We start from the raw sequence: 18,328 nt of genomic DNA, 5'->3' as shown, positions 1-18,328 counted from the left end.
CATCCTAGCTCAGTCCCAGGTACGGTAGAAAAAGAAATCAATATGACTTCCTTAGAAACAAGAAATAGCTAATCTCTTCATTTGTGCAGTATGCCGGGCACAGGATTCCTTTCTTGGATTTTTTTCCCCACTAAATACCTTCTGCTAAGGAACTGAGAATACAGAGAGCACACATTGGGTCTTTACACATGAATTTGTGAGAGCCAGAAACCAAGAACAAAGGAAGAGGCAGAAAAGCAGGGCCAAGTTAGGTGATAGAGTGCACCCAACTCCAAGCTTTTTGATTTGTGGATGAGAAAGTTACAAATTTTCTAATTCACAACATTTACAAAGAAAGAGAACAGCATAGACCACAGGTCTCCTACCTCTTTTCACAGAATTCCCCCATCAGATAAGATCCCTCTCTTCAAACAGAAGAACCTTCAAGAACATTAATTTTGTACTCATCTAAAAGCCATGCTGAGCTACACCAAAGGTAATGGGTATTGGGGGGGGAAAATGCTCTCAGAGAAACTCCCAGCTGAACACACAAAGAAGTGGGTCTCTAAGGAACAGCATAAGGATTTTCTGAAGGAATCTGTGCTGGTGAGATTACAAAAATCATAATATATGAATAAATGAACATATGGAAGAAATCAGCAAAACCCTTTCCTTCTTCCCATGTGTAAACTCAGCCTTCGCCTAAAGTCCTTAAGTAAACGCAGATGCAGCCAAACCAGGCACCAGATGGCAAACAAGAGCTGGAATGAAATGTAAAGAAAGCTTTCAGTGTTTATTTGAAGACTGGAAAAAAGCCATGATCCAAAATGCCATGGTTTCCCCAAAATGGCAACCCAGGGTCACCAAAGCCCAAACCATGGCCCCTAAGTAACCAAAACAACAAAACTAGAGTAATCATGATTGGAAAACTGTAGGGAAACCACCACTATCTTATGTGAATGGAATCCAGTGTTAGACTAAAGTGGTAATTCTAGGAAATGAAAGAAATGGTCAGAGTAAAGGATCAGTGCAGAACAGGAAGGTGGCAAGAGTCATCTTCAACTGACAATTAACATGTGCCAGGAGCTTTGCATCCTTGGTCTTATTTAATCCTCTCAACTACTCACTAGGTATTGGCCAAATTCTATAAGTAAGGGAATTTCACAAATGGGTCAAGAGAGATTAGCTCCACCACCACCACCAGGTCACACCACAGGAATGCTAACCTAGCTTTTGGTGATTCTCCATGTGCTGCTTCCAGCTCTGTAGCTCTGACTTCCAATCTTTTACCCTGTTGCCAGACCATGTAATATTTTTGTGGGGGGCAGAGGGTACTGGGGATTGAACTTAGGGGCACTCAACAACTGAGCCACATCCCCAACCCTATTTTATATTTTATTTAGAGACAGGGTCTCACTGAGTTGCTTAGTGCCTCATGTTTGCTGAGGCTGGCTTTGAACTCATGATCCTCCTGCCTCAGTCTCCCCAGCTGCTGGGATTATAGGCATGCGCCACCAAACCCAGCTACCATGTAATATTTGACAAAGAAAACATGGTCCCTGGAAGATTGCATTCAGTCCATAAATTCCTAGGCATCTCATTGCTAAGCCCCTGGAAATACCCAATGGGTTATACCTAAGTACCACACATAGGAAAGCCATGAAGCACTCTCTCTGCCCATCTTGCCCAAACCACTGGCCCCAATGAAGAGGTCACCTGGCCAGGTACTATCTTGAGGGGATACTAGAAAACACTTGGAGTAGGAGACAGAGCATTCCATTTGAGACCTTGACTCTACTTTAATGTCACAAAAGGCACCCTTGCATGTTCCTCATCCACCCTTTATCTTGTGATGAGCATCAGTCATGTAAATAAATGCCAAGGAGTGTCCTGTGAGTTCTTGCTTTCATTGTGCATGAGTTTATATATTGTAGGTAGTAAGTTCTGATAATGTGTTAGCTTTGATTAAAAGTTTTAAATGAACAATAAAATGTGTTCTCCACCCCCAATTCAGTTAAACCATTCGTTTGCTTGAAGGTGGTGTGGTAGGGTAGCAAATACTTTCAAGTTAGACAGCCCTTATTCCTAACTCCCCCACCATCTAAGCATGCTCTCTTGGGCAAGCCACATGATGCTTTGGGTTTTAATCTCCTTGTCTCTAAAATGGAGCTAACATACACCTCAAAGGACTGCTTTGATAATTTATTTTTCACTTTCTTCATACCCATCTCCTCTCTTCACATGGCTCTTTTTCTTTCTTCCATTGTTTTGCCTTAGCAAATCCCAGTTCTGGATAAATCCAGTTTTCTGAACACTCTAAGACAAAACCATGCAGCCATAAGAGGAGTTCTATCACTATATCATTGGTCACCAGTCTCCCTTACCCCTGTTTCCAGGTGGGTTTGGCCAGTGGGAGGCACCAGCAGGAGCTTGGAGGCATTTCTTTCCCAGCTGCAACCACCTATTGTCCATCTACTCACTTTAGACCACAATCCCTCAGGTGCCCCCTTCCCTACAACTTTCCCTGCATGATGGAAACCTATCCATTCTCCCTTTGTTTCTTCAAGCTAAGAGGTATTGATGGCTCGTGGTGTTGCTTGTCATCCAGAACTTGTTTCTTCCCTAAATCCAACTGTTTCCCTCCAATACTTTATTAAATAACTTGCTTCAGTTATCCAGTATGAGTGTCCATCTGTTTCTGACGGAACCTGACCATTTTATCATGTTGCTTAATTTCCCATTTTCTACGTACTTACGTCAGATTGTCCCAATTCCCACCCATCTTTCTTCTCACAGAGGAACTCTTAGTCTCAACACAAACTGACTCAAAAAGAAATTTAAAGCCATTAGAAAGACACCCACTGCTATGGTTTGAATGTGCCCCCAAGAACTCATGTGTTCATGTGAAACTCAATCCCTAATGTAGCTATGTTGAGAGACAGAATCTTTAAGAAGTGGTTAGGAATAGCCCTCATGGATGGGTTATTAAGGGAGGGAGGGAGTAGTTGTAGAAGACAGTTTCTGATGAGTCTGGTCCCTTTCCATTTCTCACGCTTGCTGCCTTGCCCTTCCACCTTCTGCATGGGATAATGAAGCAAGAAGACCCTTGCCCGATGCAGCTCATTAATCATAGAGTCCCCAACCTCCATAACTGTAAAACAAATAACATATTATTTATAAATTATCCAGCCTATGGTATTCTGACATAGTAACACAAGCAGACTAAGACAATTGCCATCAAATCGTCTAGCTTTTTTTTTTTTTTTTTTCCCAGTAGCATGCTGGAACTGGCTCTTCCTGGCTGACAAGGGTAGATTGTGTACATCTCTGCCCAGCCCCACATTCAGTACCCCTGCATTACTAACTCAAAAATGTCTACATTGGAAGTATTTGCAACACAGAAATTGATAAATTTTACATATTAGGTCTATTTATTTTTTGATAGGGTCAGTTGGACATTCTTCAGCACACTTCTCATAACCATTTCTTTTTCTCCTTCACATTTGTTATATAGGAAGATTTGTCACACCTATTTTCAAAGGCTCCTTTGTCTTCCACTGCTTCTGACATGCCACTCAATCCATTATCCTCTGTCAGTCCTGTGTGTTTAGGCTATCCTTCAACACTACCTCCTGCTCATCAGCATTTAAATATTGCCCTTGACCTGTGCTATCCAATACAGTAGCCACTAGTCAAATGTGGTTATTGACCCCTTAAGATGTGACTAGTTGTTCCAGTTTGGATAAACCCCCAAAGCTCATTGTGAGATAATTCAAGAACGTTCACAGGTGAAATAACTAGATTATGAGAGTTATAACCTTATCAGTGGATTAATCCATTTATATGGATTAACTAGGTAGTAACTATAGGTATGTAAGATGTAGCTAGAGGAGGTAGATCTAGGGGCATGCCTTTGGGATTTCTATTTTATCCCTGTTGAATGAAGCTCTCACTTTGTGCTTCCCTGTTGCCACATCCTGAGCTGTTTTCCTCCACCAAACCTTCCACCATAATGTTCTGACTCACCTTGGACCCAGAGGTACAGAGTTGACCTCAAAACCATGAGCCAACTTTTCCTCCTCTAATTGTTCTCCAACTTTTCCTCCTCTAACTAGGTCTTTTGGTCACGGAACAACAACAAAAAGAAAAGAAAAAAAACTGACTAAATCACTGCTCCAAATCAAAATGTGTAAAACACACACCAAATTTCAAAGGCTTAGTATAAAAAATGTGAAATATCTCATTAATAATTTTTGTATTGATTACTTGGTAAACTTGTAATATTTTGGATATAATAGGTTAAATAAAATTAAACTCACCAGGGATGTTTTAAACTTTTAAAAAGTGACTACTAAAAATTTTTAAATTACTTATGCATCTCATATTATTTCTGTTGGATTGCATTTCCATAAACTCTCCCACCTTAAAAATAAAACTACTGCTACTATGAAGCCCTTCAGTTACTGCCTCTCTCAGCCAAAAATGTTGCATAAGTTGTGTCTCCTTAGTATCTTGATTTTCTCACCAGCATGCTCACTTCCTTCATCAAGGATTCCACTCCCAGAATTCTACCAAGGTCATGGTAGCTTAGGTCATTAATGCCAACCTAGGGCATTGCCAGTCCAAAGGGCTTTTCAATCCTTTCTTTACCCTTGGTGGCATTTTGCAAAGTGGAGTATTCTCTTCATCACACCCTTCCACTGGCAATGGACTTTCTTAAATTTTTCTCCTGTTGCTCTGACGATATCTTTCCAAATTCCTTTGAGAGCTCCCCCTTTCTCTTCTGCCCAATATTAAATGGTGGTCTTCAGGATTCTGTATATCTCAATCACTTCCAAAATTTATTTACTATTCATGTGCCAGCAGTTCCACAGATATCTACATAACTCCTCCACTTAAAGGGCTCATGAGCATCTCAATTTAAACATTTTAAAATATGAACTCAGCATCTCCACCTTTGCCTGCAAAACTGGCACTACCCCAGTACATGGCACTGTCTGTTAATGGCATCACAACTACTTCACCAGTCTTTTCAGAACCTCAAAGCCATGCAGAACCCACCCTCTCTTTCCCCTTCTTCTCTCTCACAATATCATTCTAAACTACATTTCATGTCCCTTGAATCTTCTGCTTTGCTAATTCCAGTGAGCAGTAGCCCAAGTCACCCTCATATCTCACCTGGACTGTTCCAAGTTCCTTTCAAATGGTTTGCCTCCACTTTTACCATTCTCTAATCCTTTTCCTACATTCAGCCAGAGTGAGCTTTTGCAAATACAAATAGGATAACTCTTGCTTAAAATTCTCCAATGTCTCCCTTTTGATATTTGGCATAATGTCAAAAAGCTTTAATAAAATTTAAAATGTCATCCAAAAGCCTTACTCTGCCTTCATTTATAGCTTTGTCTCTTATCAGTCTTTCCCTTCATTCTGTCCACTCTAGCCATCCTGGACTCTTCTAGTCCTCTGATTGTCATATAATCTTGACTTGAAGCCTTTAAGTTTGCATTTCTTTCAGCCTACAGGAACCTTCATCATCATTTTTTTAACATGTCCAAATCCTTTTCAAGTTCTGTAAGCTCCCTTACTAGATTCAACTCCTTCTTACACTCTCCCGTAGCACTTGTGTTTATCCAGTAGACTCCAAACCCTATGACAGCAGGAATCAGAGAGATCTGGTTGCCTGATATATCTATCATGCCCAGGACAATGTCTGGCATACAATAAATATTTAGTAACTATTTGTTGAACAATAAAACTAACATTAAGTGGCTCAAACTTCCCATTTGGGGAGAAGAGGAAACTGGAATCTAAAGAAAGGAAGCCACTTATCCAAAATAACAGACACCAAACTAAGATTAAGACAGGCCTGGAGCCTTCTGATTTTCAGATCAGTTTTTTATTTTTCTAGCATATCATGTGCCTGTCTATAATATGGCATCCAGAAGAAAGCAGACTGAATTCCCTGTCTTGTGAAAGCCAGAGCAAGCTTGTGTTCGTAAACATGGCAGACATTATTGTTTTCTTTCTTTGTTTTATGTCAAAGGCCTGGAAGTCCAACCTAAAAATAAACTTCATATTTCTAAATCTAGAACACCCTATGAATTTTATTGTCTACAACCTTTTCTCTGCTCATTGTTCGTCTTCCTTCCCCTCATTAACCAGAGGCATCAGCTGGTGTGTGTTGAATGGCTCCTGCATTCCATACTCTTTATCACTCCCCTACCCAGGCAGCATGTCACATGCAGCAGAAGATTAGGAAGTGCTGCCTGTAAATAGTAGCACTCAGGAGAACATTATAAGATCCTGTGTAGTGCCAGGGGAAAGATGGATATAGTAAGTATTAGGATAAAAATAGCTCACTTTTTTGGCTATTACTTTGTGACAGGCACTAACTTTAATAGTTTTTGTGCATATCCTGTTTTCCCTTAACAACTGCATTAGTAATTGTTTCTATTATATCTAGTTTATAGATGAGTAAACTGAAGCACAAAGAAGTTAGTAAATTGTCCAAGCTGTTCAGTTAGCCAATGGAAGAGCCAAGGTTTAAATCTAGGCAGTCCAGAGACTATGGAAATTGCCTGACACTTAGGAAATACCAAAAGGCACAACTATGGGAGATCCAAGTGTTGCTTTATACACATACCCTGGGTCCCATCCCTGAGTTATTCATCAGTTCCATTAAACCATTTAATCCTTCATTTCTTCATTCTCTCAACATATATTTATGGCATTGTTATATTATTTATATCAATTGTTTGGAATACAGATAAAATAAATGACCTCTACATCTTACTGTACACTGAAGGAAACATACAAGTGAAAAGACATTTATTCTACTCTGCTCATTAATAAGATAGAGGGGAGCCAGGAGAGTGTGGAAATAGAAAAGACTACAAACCAGTGTAGTAGGACACAGCAGGGATTTATCCTTGGCTTTCCCTCCTTGCTTCTTCCTGTCTCCACCTGGCCTCTACTCTCTCCACCCAGCCTCTGCTCTCTCCCCCCGGCCTCTACTCTCTCCCTCTGCTGATGACATCCTACTTTCCTTCCAGATCTTTTATTGCTTTGGTGCTTTGGTTCCACCCTTGGCATCCCCAACTCCTGGCTTCAGATTTAACTTCTTTGCTCGTTTTCTTCTTGAGGTTGGTTTGGGATGAATTCTGGCTTGGCCAAAAGGATTATATATTGTAAACTAATCTAACTAAGGCCTATCCAAAGGCAGGCCAGTGTGTCCAGGTTCCACCGCCAATATGGCTCTGGCTCAAAGAGCTGATGATCCAAAAGCTGGGAACTTTATAGAGCATAGAGAAATAGATGCATCCATCCATCTCAGATGGTTTTGTTATTCATCTGCCTAAACACCAAGCAGTTGACCTGACCAATTACCCCTTGCAGTTCAAACATTGATCACTATGTTAATAATATTTTACTGCCAATTATGTTTTCTGATCTGCTGGCTAAAAATTCATCCTAGTGGGGCTGGGGTTGTGGCTCAGCATTAGAGAGCTTTCCTAGCACATACAAGGCCCTAGGTTTGATCTTCAGCACCACATAAAAATAAATAAATAAAATAAAGGTATTGTGTCCAACTACAATAAGAAATAAATATTTTAAAAAGTCTTCCTAGTAAGGAATTAACTTTGAAGTAAGCAATATAACTTTATAAGAGGGTCAGACCCTGAGACCATTCAAGATGTTTCATTTTCTCTAGTTGCAATCTCCCATTGGCCTGCTACATCCAAAGCAAAATTTCTCCTTTAAAGCCATAAATGAGGCTTATCCTGGCTAACTGGTCTCTGTGGATTAGGAGGTACCATTGAATTTAACAAAAAGAGAGTATTGTGGTGATTCTTGTTGATAAACATGTGTTGGCATAATAGATGATGGATTCTAAGCGAGCCATGAAAGAAGTTAGTGTCAAACAGAGAATATGGATTAAAAGAAAAGGAAGCTATCCAGAGCTGCCATGAGGTAGAGAAGGACACTTGGTAAGAATGATGGTGCAAATGAAAGAACTGGACTGATGGGCAATTAAAATCAGAAAGTGGCTATTAGTACATGGCAATGTACACATGTACAGCAGTCTCTGCAGATGAAAGTTTCAGAGTATTGGTTGTGGGAGTGAATGTTGAAGTAAAGCTGAGAAGAAGTTTTACTGAGTTGAAAACATTTTGAAACCATAAGACTGGAACATTAGATGGGTCTTATAAACAGATCCTGAAATCTTCCATGATAATGATAAACCAGGAGGATGCGATCTAGAATCCTTAGCCTCATTTAACATAGGGATGTAAGCAAGAGTCTGACGGTGATAGCATGAGATGCAGGTATGTGTCACTGTATCTCTATCATTAGGTGGCATAAAGCTCAGAGGAGCAAGCTTTTTTACTTGTCTGGAAATAATAATGAGGAACCATGAGAATATTGATAGCCCACACCTTCTGCAGTGCACCCACCTCACCTACCTGAAACACATATAACATGGCAATTCAAACCTTTCATTAAGTGTTTGGGACATAAAGTTTACTTTAGTCAATGAATAAATAATAATAATAATAATAATAATAATAATAATAATAATATCTACACTTTTAAGCATTTAGCCTATATAACAAGCCTATGAAATACATATTAAAATTCTCATTCTTAAAATGAGGAAACTGAGGCTCATAATGTTAAATGGCAGAAGCCAAATTCTCTGGCACATACCTATAATTTCAGTGACTGAGGAGGTTGAGGCAGGCTTCAACAACTTAGGGAGTCCCTAAGCAACTTTGGCAAACCTTATCTCAAAATAAAACATGCAAAAGGCTAGGGATGTAGCTCAATGATATGTTCAAGTTCAAGTTCAATCCCCAGTTTTAAAAAAAAAAAGGCAGAGCCAGGATTTAGGTTGTGGTCTATGTATCAGCAAAATCCTTGTTCCACAGTAAATGGGTAGGAATATAGATTCTAGGGCTCTATGTCTTCTTCACCTTTCATAAAGTACATAAAGTGTTTAATGCAGTGCTAACTATGTAAGTATCCAATAAATACTAGCTGGTATTATTATTGTCATTGATGATTTTTTGTTATTAATATTATTGTTTCTACTATAACTCTCTGTCCAATATTTCAGCAGGATCATTTTCTATTTCAGTTAACCATGGAATGACTAGATGAGTGTTGGTTTGCAGTTTTTTAAATCCATAATCTGATGCTTTTAGCAAGAAGCTTGATTTAATTTAATTAATTAATTTATTTTGCATTTAGAAAATTCCTAAGAAGTGAGTCAAGTTCATCTAAATAGGATGGATACTTACTCACTATTCATATTTCCACCTTGCTCTTAGCAGTCAGGCCACATATTAGAATCCCCATCCCAAAAATATCACAACAGAAGTAAGTTGTCTTACCTATCGGAGCCCAACTCTCCTGTGGTGTATGGGCCTGTGGTTCAATTGGAGTGAAACTGCACCTTGCTGGGGAGACCAATGTAGCCCTGTCAGAGTGGGCCTGGTAAAACCTTCATAAAGTGTACCATTGGGAGTCAGGAGTTACTTGGCAACTGAGAGTTAATCAAAAACCACATGTGCATGCAGCCAACGCAACAGATTGCACAGCTGGCAAAGACTTCAGCAATAATTTAATCCAACCCCCTCATTCTACTGATAAGGCAAGTGAGTCCCAGGGAGGGAAAGGGTCTTGCTCAGGGTCATACAGCTGGCAGTAATTTTGTTTCAAAAAGTAATGTGAACAGTCTTTCTATACATCAATGAATCTACCTTCCTATCTTTGTAAGCACAGTATAATGACTACGGTTGTCTTTGACAGTGGAGAAAGCAAGCTTTTACAGTTTCACAGGGTCCCAAAGTCATCAGATGAAGGTAAACTGTCATACACTGAAGCTAGAAATCTACCTACTGATAGTGAGCTCCTCAAGAATGGACTTAATCATATCAATGAGTTAAAGCAATTTTCAAATCCTGGCCTAGCCTTCACTTGCTTAGACAAGTTACTTAACCTCTCCAAGCCTCTGTTTCCTCATTATGGGCTTAGATCAGACTCTCCTCAAAGTGCTTGTAAGGATCAAATGAAGCAAAATATAAAAAGATGGTACTTTGCATAAAATTGGTATCCAATAAATTTATTCTGAAAGCTAATGTTTAGTGCCCTGCTAAATTAGGGATTCATCAGTGAAGAAGAAAGCCAAAAACTCTGCTTTCCTGGTACTTAGATTCAGGAGGCAGGAACAGAGGTGAAGGCCACAGAGGAGGAGATAGACAGTAAACAAATTAATGTAATTTCAGATGATGCTATATGCTGTGAACGGTTGTAAAGATAAGAAAATGAGACGATGTGACCTGTGGTGTTTTGGAGAAGTAGAATATCTCAGCTCAGAGTGGCCAAGGGCAGTCTTTTAGAGAGTATATTTGAAGAGGACATAAATCATACAAAACCAAATATGTGGGAGGTCCAGAAGAGCATCCCTGAGAGAGGAGGAGGGGCTCAGGCAGTAGCAAATATGGCATGTTCAGTCAATAGCAAAATGGCCATGTTTTCAGGATGGTGACCCAGGGAGCTGGGCATGAAATGAGAGGCTAGAGACTGGGCATCTAGCTTCATCTTGAAGTTCTAGGCTATCTTACAAATTCTAAGTTTCATTCAAAAGCCAATGGAGCCAAGCTGGGGGTGAGATGGGGGGTGAGGGGACATGCCTATAATTCCAGCTATATTGGAGGCTCATGTAGGAGGACTGAGAGTTCTGGAGGCCAGCCTGAGCAACAGTGTGACCCTGTTGCCCATCCCGCTCCCGCCCAAAAAAAAGCAATTGGAGTCTATTGCAGTTTTTAGAAGGGGAAGATACTGTGATGTATTGAAAAACAAATGTTTGGTCTTTGTTCCTGATTCCTGGCATTTGAAAAAAACTTTGGCTCCTAAAAACCAAAGTTCCTTAAACCTTTAGACTCTCCAGAATAATGTCTTTTTGTGTGTTAATAAGATAACCAAGGCTAGGATCCCTTAGATAGCTTCAGAAGAAACTGGTGACCAGAAAGACTAAGGCATGACAGAGGGTTGGAACTTTCAGCCCCAACTTCGACCTTCCAAGAGGAAGAGGGTCTAAAGATTGTGTCACCAAAGGGCATTGATTTAGTAAATTGTGTCTGTATATGAAACCTCCATAACAACTCCTGAATGATGGGGTTCCAGTGGCTTCTAGGTTAGTGAACACATGGAGGTTCTGGCAGGTAGCAGGCCTAGAGAGGGCCTGAGACTCACTGCACCTCCCACCCCATGCTTTGTCCTATACATCCCTTCCATTTGACTCCTCGTGAATTGTATACCTCATAATGAATGGGCAGTAGAAGTAAGCTGTTTTCCTGAGTTCTGTGAGCCCATTCTAGCAAATTATCAAACCTGAAGGAATAGCAAGTAGCGGAACCCCCAATTTATAGTCAGTCAGAATGCCCAGACTTATAACTGGCATCTGAAGTAAAGGGTCTTGTGGGGACTGAGCCCTTGGTGTGTAAACTCTGACCCTAACTCCAGGTAGTGAGTGTGAGAATTGAGTTGAATTTTAAGATACAAGTCAGTGTCTTGAATTGGAGAATTAGTTGGTATGAAAGAAAACCCCACATATTTTGTATCAAAAGTGTTGTGGGTGAAAACAGCCCAGAGGGAAAAATCTAATTTAAACTCATGCATTGGTTCATTTGACCAATATTGATGGATTGCATGTTCTAGCCAGGAACAGTTTTTAATGCAGTGAATGAATCAAATTAAAACCTCTGGCCTCACGGAGCTTGCATACAAGCAGAATAACAAATACGAAAGGTTTATGGAGCACCTACTGTCTGCTAGCACTATTCTGAGTGCCTCCTTTCAAATCACTCCTGTGATCCTCATAGCAAGCCTTTGAGGGGAATGCTGTTATTCACCTCATTCCCATATCAGGAAACAGCCATAAAGAAAGCAAGGAACCTGCTTGATCCCAGTCAGACAGCTAGTCAGTGTAAAGCCCAATCCCAAACTCTGGCAGTCTGTGAGAGTCTTATTATTTTAATCACCACACACTATTTCTGAAAACTCATTCTGACTGGCCGTGACTGTTATAAAGGGGACCCAAGTGAAAAGTCAGGAGACCAGTTAGGAGGCATTGGCCAGAGAGTTGATTGTTGGGACTTTCAACAATGCTGTGAACAGATATTATTACTCCCACTTTGTAGATGAGAACTAAAGCTTCGTTCACTTATCTGGAATGCAATAGCACCCAGATCCAATCCCATTTGTCTCTAGAATGTAGTATTGTCCTACTGTCTGCTCCATTTCCTATATGATTAGAGACCTCCACACCTTCCCTCTTTTATGATTAAGAGATTAACCAGAGGGGCTGGGGTTGTGGCTCAGCGGTAGAGTGCCCGCCTAGCACGGGTGAAGCCCTGGGTTCGATCCCCAACACCACATAAAAATAAATAAATAAAGATATTGTGTCCAACTACAACTAAAAAAATAAATATTAAAAAAAGAGAGATTAACTGGAGACTACTTGGAGATGCAGTTTAGAGTCAGAATTGGAAAACTGTGCATCTAAAACTGTTCTATGCCCATTTGGTAGGCCTTTCATAATTGAAAATAAAATATAAATATAATAACACAGGGACACACACATACAGTGTTTTTCTCTTCTTATTACAGATTTAAAATTGAGATGTAGTATTCATAACATGAAATACATGGATATCAAATGTACAATTTGATGAATTTTGATGTGCACACTCATATAATCAACACTAAAAGCAAGATATATAAATGCATATGTGTGATAGATATATTTAGAATGAGAGATGAGGAGCAGTCTGTGTATCGTGATGAATGACGAAGACCTCTCCTACTCTTTTTTCTTATCCCTTCCTGATTCTCAGTTGACATTATCCTTTCCAGTGCATTGGGGTTATACAGAATGCCAGGTGCAGGTCAAGAAATGACTGTGTCAAAAAACAAAACAAAAAAAGAAATAAAAGAACAATTATCCATTTTTCAGTGCTTGTTGGACGAAAATCACATTGCTATATTTTCTGTTTTTCTATGGAGGGGTCATGTGCCTCAGCCCACACATTAGCACATGAACTTGTTTTTCCAGTAAAATGAGTCAGAGTTCCTCAAGAAGGCAGATTCATGTATTTCAGAACTGTGTGTCAGCATCTATGAAAAAAAGTACAGTGTCCTGTATTAATGCATGTGAGACACACACACACTCAAAGCAATCACACACAGCTAATAAACAGCAGAACTCAAGTGTGGAGGACTCAAGGATCAGACACTTTTCATTAGTGTGGGGAGGGATGATACGCCATTGTGTCTGTGTGGGGCTAAGCAATGGCCTGGAGCCAGAACCAGCTTTAATTCTGGCTTTCCTACAAATTGGCTTTCTGATCTTAGGAAAATTGCTTAGACCCTCTGTTCAGTTCTATCATTCACAACGTGAGGATAGCTGATAATATCTGCCGTTGAACCAAGGGTTAAAAAGGTCACATACATAAATCAAGTAGAACAATGCTCAGCAAAGAGTAAATGACTGAGAAAGTTTGACTGAAACAGCAACGGCCATGGTGACTGAGTGTTGAGGAACTGCATATGACAGTACCATACACCACATTATGCCACCTAGATCCCATCAGCTAAGAAACATTCAAACATGCATCCTCAACATATGGAAACTTATTAATATAAAAACAAAATATTGGGCTGGGGTGGTGGCTCAGTGGTGGAGTGCTCGCCTAGCATTCGTGAGGCACTGGGTTCAATTCTCAGCACCACATATAAATAAATAAATAAACCAACAAATAATTAAATAATAAATAAGATAGTTTCATTGACAACAAAAAATGTTAAAGAATGAAATATTCTGTGCTTTTGTAGATACTCTGTATAACAGGCAAAATACAGATGAAATAAAAACATTTTAAATGTGTTTGCCTATCATGTGGTATCACAGTAACATTACACAATATCTAAAGGTCTGCTATTTTTTCTGTGGCCAGGTGTGTTTTTAATGATTTTTGGTGATTGCTAAAAGATTTTGCCTGTGCCTATGTATCCATATCTCAAGCAATCTTCCCAATAATTTTTTTTTGCAATTTTTGCCTCACCAGACTAGATGTTTGTTGTTTTTACCTTGTAATACGAAGAGCAAGTGCTGAATATGTCACAGTTTGCTTCTTTGCTTGAATCCAAATTATTACCATTACCTACAATCCATTGACTGAATCCTTTTCAGTTGCTTGCCCATTTGGGGAAGATTAGTTTACATAAAACTAGATAATACCTTTAAATCCATGGACCTAGAATATTTAAATGACAGCACCTGGCAAATCCTGGAAGCAGAGGACACTCAGGAAGCACCATGCAGTTGTCCCTTGGTCCTGGGGCACCTCTACTTCTCTCCGTAACCCTCACATACCTTACATGCTTCATGACAGTCTAATGTATGATCCAATTGAAGGAATCTGATGCCAATCCACATACTGAATTCTGGTAAAGCTTAATAAGTTTCCCTAGGTCAAAAATCAAATAACTAGTGCTTCCATTTTTTTTTTTCCTCCAGAATTCTAGTGGATTATCTTCAGCACTTTCTAGGAGCATGTGCCTTTCAGGAAATGCTGGCTTTGATGATCTCACTTTGCCTCTGTTATGAAAGTCATCACCCTGTCATTCAGCAACTCACAGATAGTAACCAAGCACCTGTGGGTGCTTTGACATTGCCAGGCATTCTGCCTACATGGCATGGTTCCTCTTCATAAGAGTTCACATATAGCTAGCTCCTGACACCAGGTCCTAATGTATTCTCCTAATGTATTCTCTTCTTCTATTATAGACACTAGTAGTCTTACAGTGCCCATTGGTGCCTAAATCTAGACTATGTGGCAGGCTTCCTCGGAGGTTAAGGCCATGGTTTCCCAGGTTAGGAGAGAAGGTACCATATCTCCTGCTCTCCAGATTACCAACATCAGTATGTCTACCACTCAATTATCCACATCTTCTCCAAGGGTGCTGAAGATCCCCTTCCTTCCTTTGTCCTGTCTTCCCTGATAACTCACGTCTATGTGTGGTCCAGAGCTCTTTGGTAGTTCCCCAAAGGGCTATAACACATGAGAACTGGGTGTTTCCCCTGCCTACAATGAGGCTTGGCACTTGCCAGTGCTGCCTCCAGAAAATTGGTGAGCAGAGCATGCTGACTTGTGTCTCTGCCTTGACACACCAGGGAAGGGTCAAACCACATGAATGAGGGCTTTCATGGGCAGCTACAGGGACCCCATTTTTTTCCTTATAGAAGCCCTTCACTTGGTTTCAGAAGTGACAATCAAATGTGAACTTTCATGGTTTATTTATAGCTTTGCCTTACAGAGAGAAAGAAAAGAAGTGATTAAAATGCTATTTTACAAAATATTTTTGTTTTTAAAAAGCTTTCATTGTGTGGGCAAAAAGGAAAAAGAAAAGTCACTCTATTCATTGTGCCGTCTAGACTCAAACAAAGAGGGTAGCGTGCTGCAAATTAAGATTGTCCGGCCCCTGCCTGCTGACAGAAAGTATTAATTTGGAGTCCAACTTCAAATAAACCCTTCTGAACAGAAATATATTGTGGGGGTGACTATATTTAGCATAGACCAGCATTTCCATAATAAGTTCATATTGTTATGCTGTGGTAATTTTCAGACTTAATACAGCCAGTGTGTTCATGAGGTTTCAGTTTTGTGTTAATTATCTGGAGAAATTGGAAAACTCAGCAGAGTCTGTGATGACATGGCTGGTTCTCTGGGCATTCTCCATATTGCCTCAGGTGCCCGCAACAGCCTTTCGAAGACAAAGAAGGGGAAGAGAAACCTGCACCAGTTTGACTACCTTTGTAAGCATAACATTTTTTTTAATATGATGTGTTATATTTGTATTTTTTACAACAATAAAATCAATATATGCCACTGCAGAAAAATTTTTTAAAGTTGATAAGAAAAAAATTGTTACCCATGCTCTTGAAATTATTAACATTTCAATTTATTTTCATCCAGCCTTTATTATGCATGTGTAACTTGCCTTTAGTGACTTTGTAAAACAAAAACTTGTGTGGCACAATTTCCACTATTCTTGAGACAGTTGAAAAACAACTTTATTTTTGCCCTCATTGTGCCTGTCTATTTGTGCAATAGAGCTAGCTTTTCCCTGTCCTTGTTAAAAATTCTAGTAATTCCATTATCTTCCTAGATAAGAACAAAGTCACTTAGGGAATAAAGATTTTATGGACCCTTTAAATTGTGAGTCATAGCCAAAATTCAGAAATTCAAATATCAAGGAATATATGAAAATAAAGTTAAGATGTCTTCCAATTTCCCCAGCTGGGCTTTGCACAAATGAGAAGTGGTAGCTCTGATCAGATTGGTCTCAGAAGCCTCTATTATAGAATTTTTTGGAGACCTTCTAACTCAGAAAGCCTGTCATCTGCAGTGTCTCTGTCCGTGTATTCCAGCAAATGGCTTATTTTTAATTCCTTGGAAATCCTGTAGTTCACCTCCAGCCTCCATAAGTGGCCATAGTGGACAGGATCTAAGACAACTCAAGATAGTCCTCTCACATGTAGGCCCAAGAGGTCTGTTGGAAATAGCCATGCCTTTGGGACAGGCTGTGGCAATGTTGGCTGATCCCAGTGCAATCCATCCTTCATTTCCTCATGGAAGCTGCCAGCCTGCCCATCTTCCCAGCAGGAATTGCTCAGAGTCCACTGTGCACCACAACCATAAGGACCTGCATCCAGGTCTCCATTTGTCTCAGTGGAGCCCTACTGCCTTAACTCATGAAGAGAAGACCTCCCCTGACACCTTGCTCTGGAAGAGGCCTGATGCACAGTGCACCAACAACTCTCCCCTGAGACTCTTGTTGATCTTCCACATGGATGAAAGATTTCAGAGAGTTGATTTACAGGTCTTCAACAACTCTTTCTACAAATTCTTCAGGGTGGTCTGTTTCCAGCTCACTGGGGTATCTTATATCTGTCATCTTTAGATCTCAGCCAAAACTTCCATTTTAACATTCTGTCACGTGCATTATCCTTCAGTTCATTCATTCCATCAACATTCCCTGAGTGCGTGTGATATGCCAGATGCTGAGTTTGGCAGTGAAAATAATTATAACAATTCCTGCCTTAAGGAACTCATAGTCTAGTTGGGGAGACTGATGTGTTAACAGAAAATTATGGCACCATGTCATAAAGATGGAGGCACAAGTTGCTGTGGGAGGAAATAGCTCAATCTAGGGGGCAGGCAGGCAATGAAGATGAGTCAGAAAAGTCTTCCGTGGACAGGGAGCCTGACCTAAGTTTAACTTTTAAATGGATTATTTTTCAGAAACAAAATAAACTCCTTTTAAATCTTCTAAATCTCTATTTTGAACATTTATTTCACAATAATTTATTTTTAAAGCAAGCAAAGGTAATGTGAAGAAGGAAGAGGGAATTCCCTTATGTCTGCCATTTGTCCACACATCTGTTACAGTAGGAAGGAAAATAACATTTACAGAGTACCTTCTATAATACAAGTTTCCTGGATCCCACCCATGAAGGCAATCCTGGAATGTTGTCTCAAGTCTGGAACCCAAGCAAAACCAGGAGGGGCATGCTCCCAGGGCATTTTCAAGATTCAGAGGTGGTGAAAGAAAGTTAGGGTCCCCTCAGAAGCCCAGCAGAGGAAGAAGCAGGAATGAAATGAGAATGAGTGGCAAAGCTAGTGCTGGGCATTGTGGAGGACACCTCAGCAACACGTGCGTGGATCTTGTTTTAAGGAAGTCAGAACTTAGCCTGTGAAGGAAAATGTTCTGATATGATGGGCTGAGCAGAGCTTTTAACCTAGCCTTAAGTGGAGCAGAAGCAGCCTAATAAAATGTCCTTGCCTGCTCACTGTGATGACTCTAGGCAGCCATTTTGTTTGTTTATTTGTGTCTTGTCTCTGGTTTTCTTGTTAATAGTTTTTCCCTCATTTTTTATATCTCTGTCATTTCTTCCTGCTCTCAATGTGCTTGCTACCCTTAGCAGTTCTGATATCCCACTCAGCACTTTCTCATCCTTTGAGGGCTGGGAACCCAGATAACCAGTCCAGATTGTTCATGCTGTCCTTGCAGAAGAATTGGCAGAGCATTGAAAAACTGTGGAAGTTAGCAGATTAAAAGGTATTGGGGGGCTGGGGATGTGGCTCAAGCGGTAGCACGCTCGCCTGGCATGCGTGCGGCCCGGGTTCAATCCTCAGCACCACATACAAAGATGTTGTGTAAGCCGAAAACTAAAAAATAAATATTAAAAATTCTCTCTCTTTAAAAAAAAAAAGGAATT

General features: G+C 40.1%; 1 protein-coding gene across 8 annotated transcripts in view; it reads left to right on the top strand.

Annotated features, from left to right (window-relative positions):
- The window catches only part of Fggy (FGGY carbohydrate kinase domain containing), a 415,454-nt gene that overhangs the window by 372,279 nt on the left and 24,847 nt on the right, over positions 1 to 18,328 (top strand). The window contains exon 16 of one of the 8 annotated variants that reach the window (XM_048815287.1): positions 15,797 to 15,904. The exons of 6 other annotated variants lie outside the window; for them this stretch is intronic. In XM_048815287.1, the coding sequence (XP_048671244.1) occupies positions 15,797 to 15,889 (93 nt within the window). In that variant the 3' untranslated portion in view covers positions 15,890 to 15,904. Of the gene's footprint in view, positions 1 to 377; positions 411 to 15,796; positions 15,905 to 18,328 lie in introns of those variants that run through there. One more of the 8 variants, XM_048815292.1, reaches the window with a different exon arrangement.

The sequence above is a fragment of the Marmota marmota genome, unplaced genomic scaffold, assembly GCF_001458135.2.
Source record: "Marmota marmota marmota unplaced genomic scaffold, marMar, whole genome shotgun sequence".
NCBI classification, from domain to species: Eukaryota; Metazoa; Chordata; class Mammalia; order Rodentia; family Sciuridae; genus Marmota; species Marmota marmota.
The sequence above is the reverse complement of the archived record's forward strand: the minus strand, read 5'-3'. Positions and strand labels throughout refer to the sequence as shown.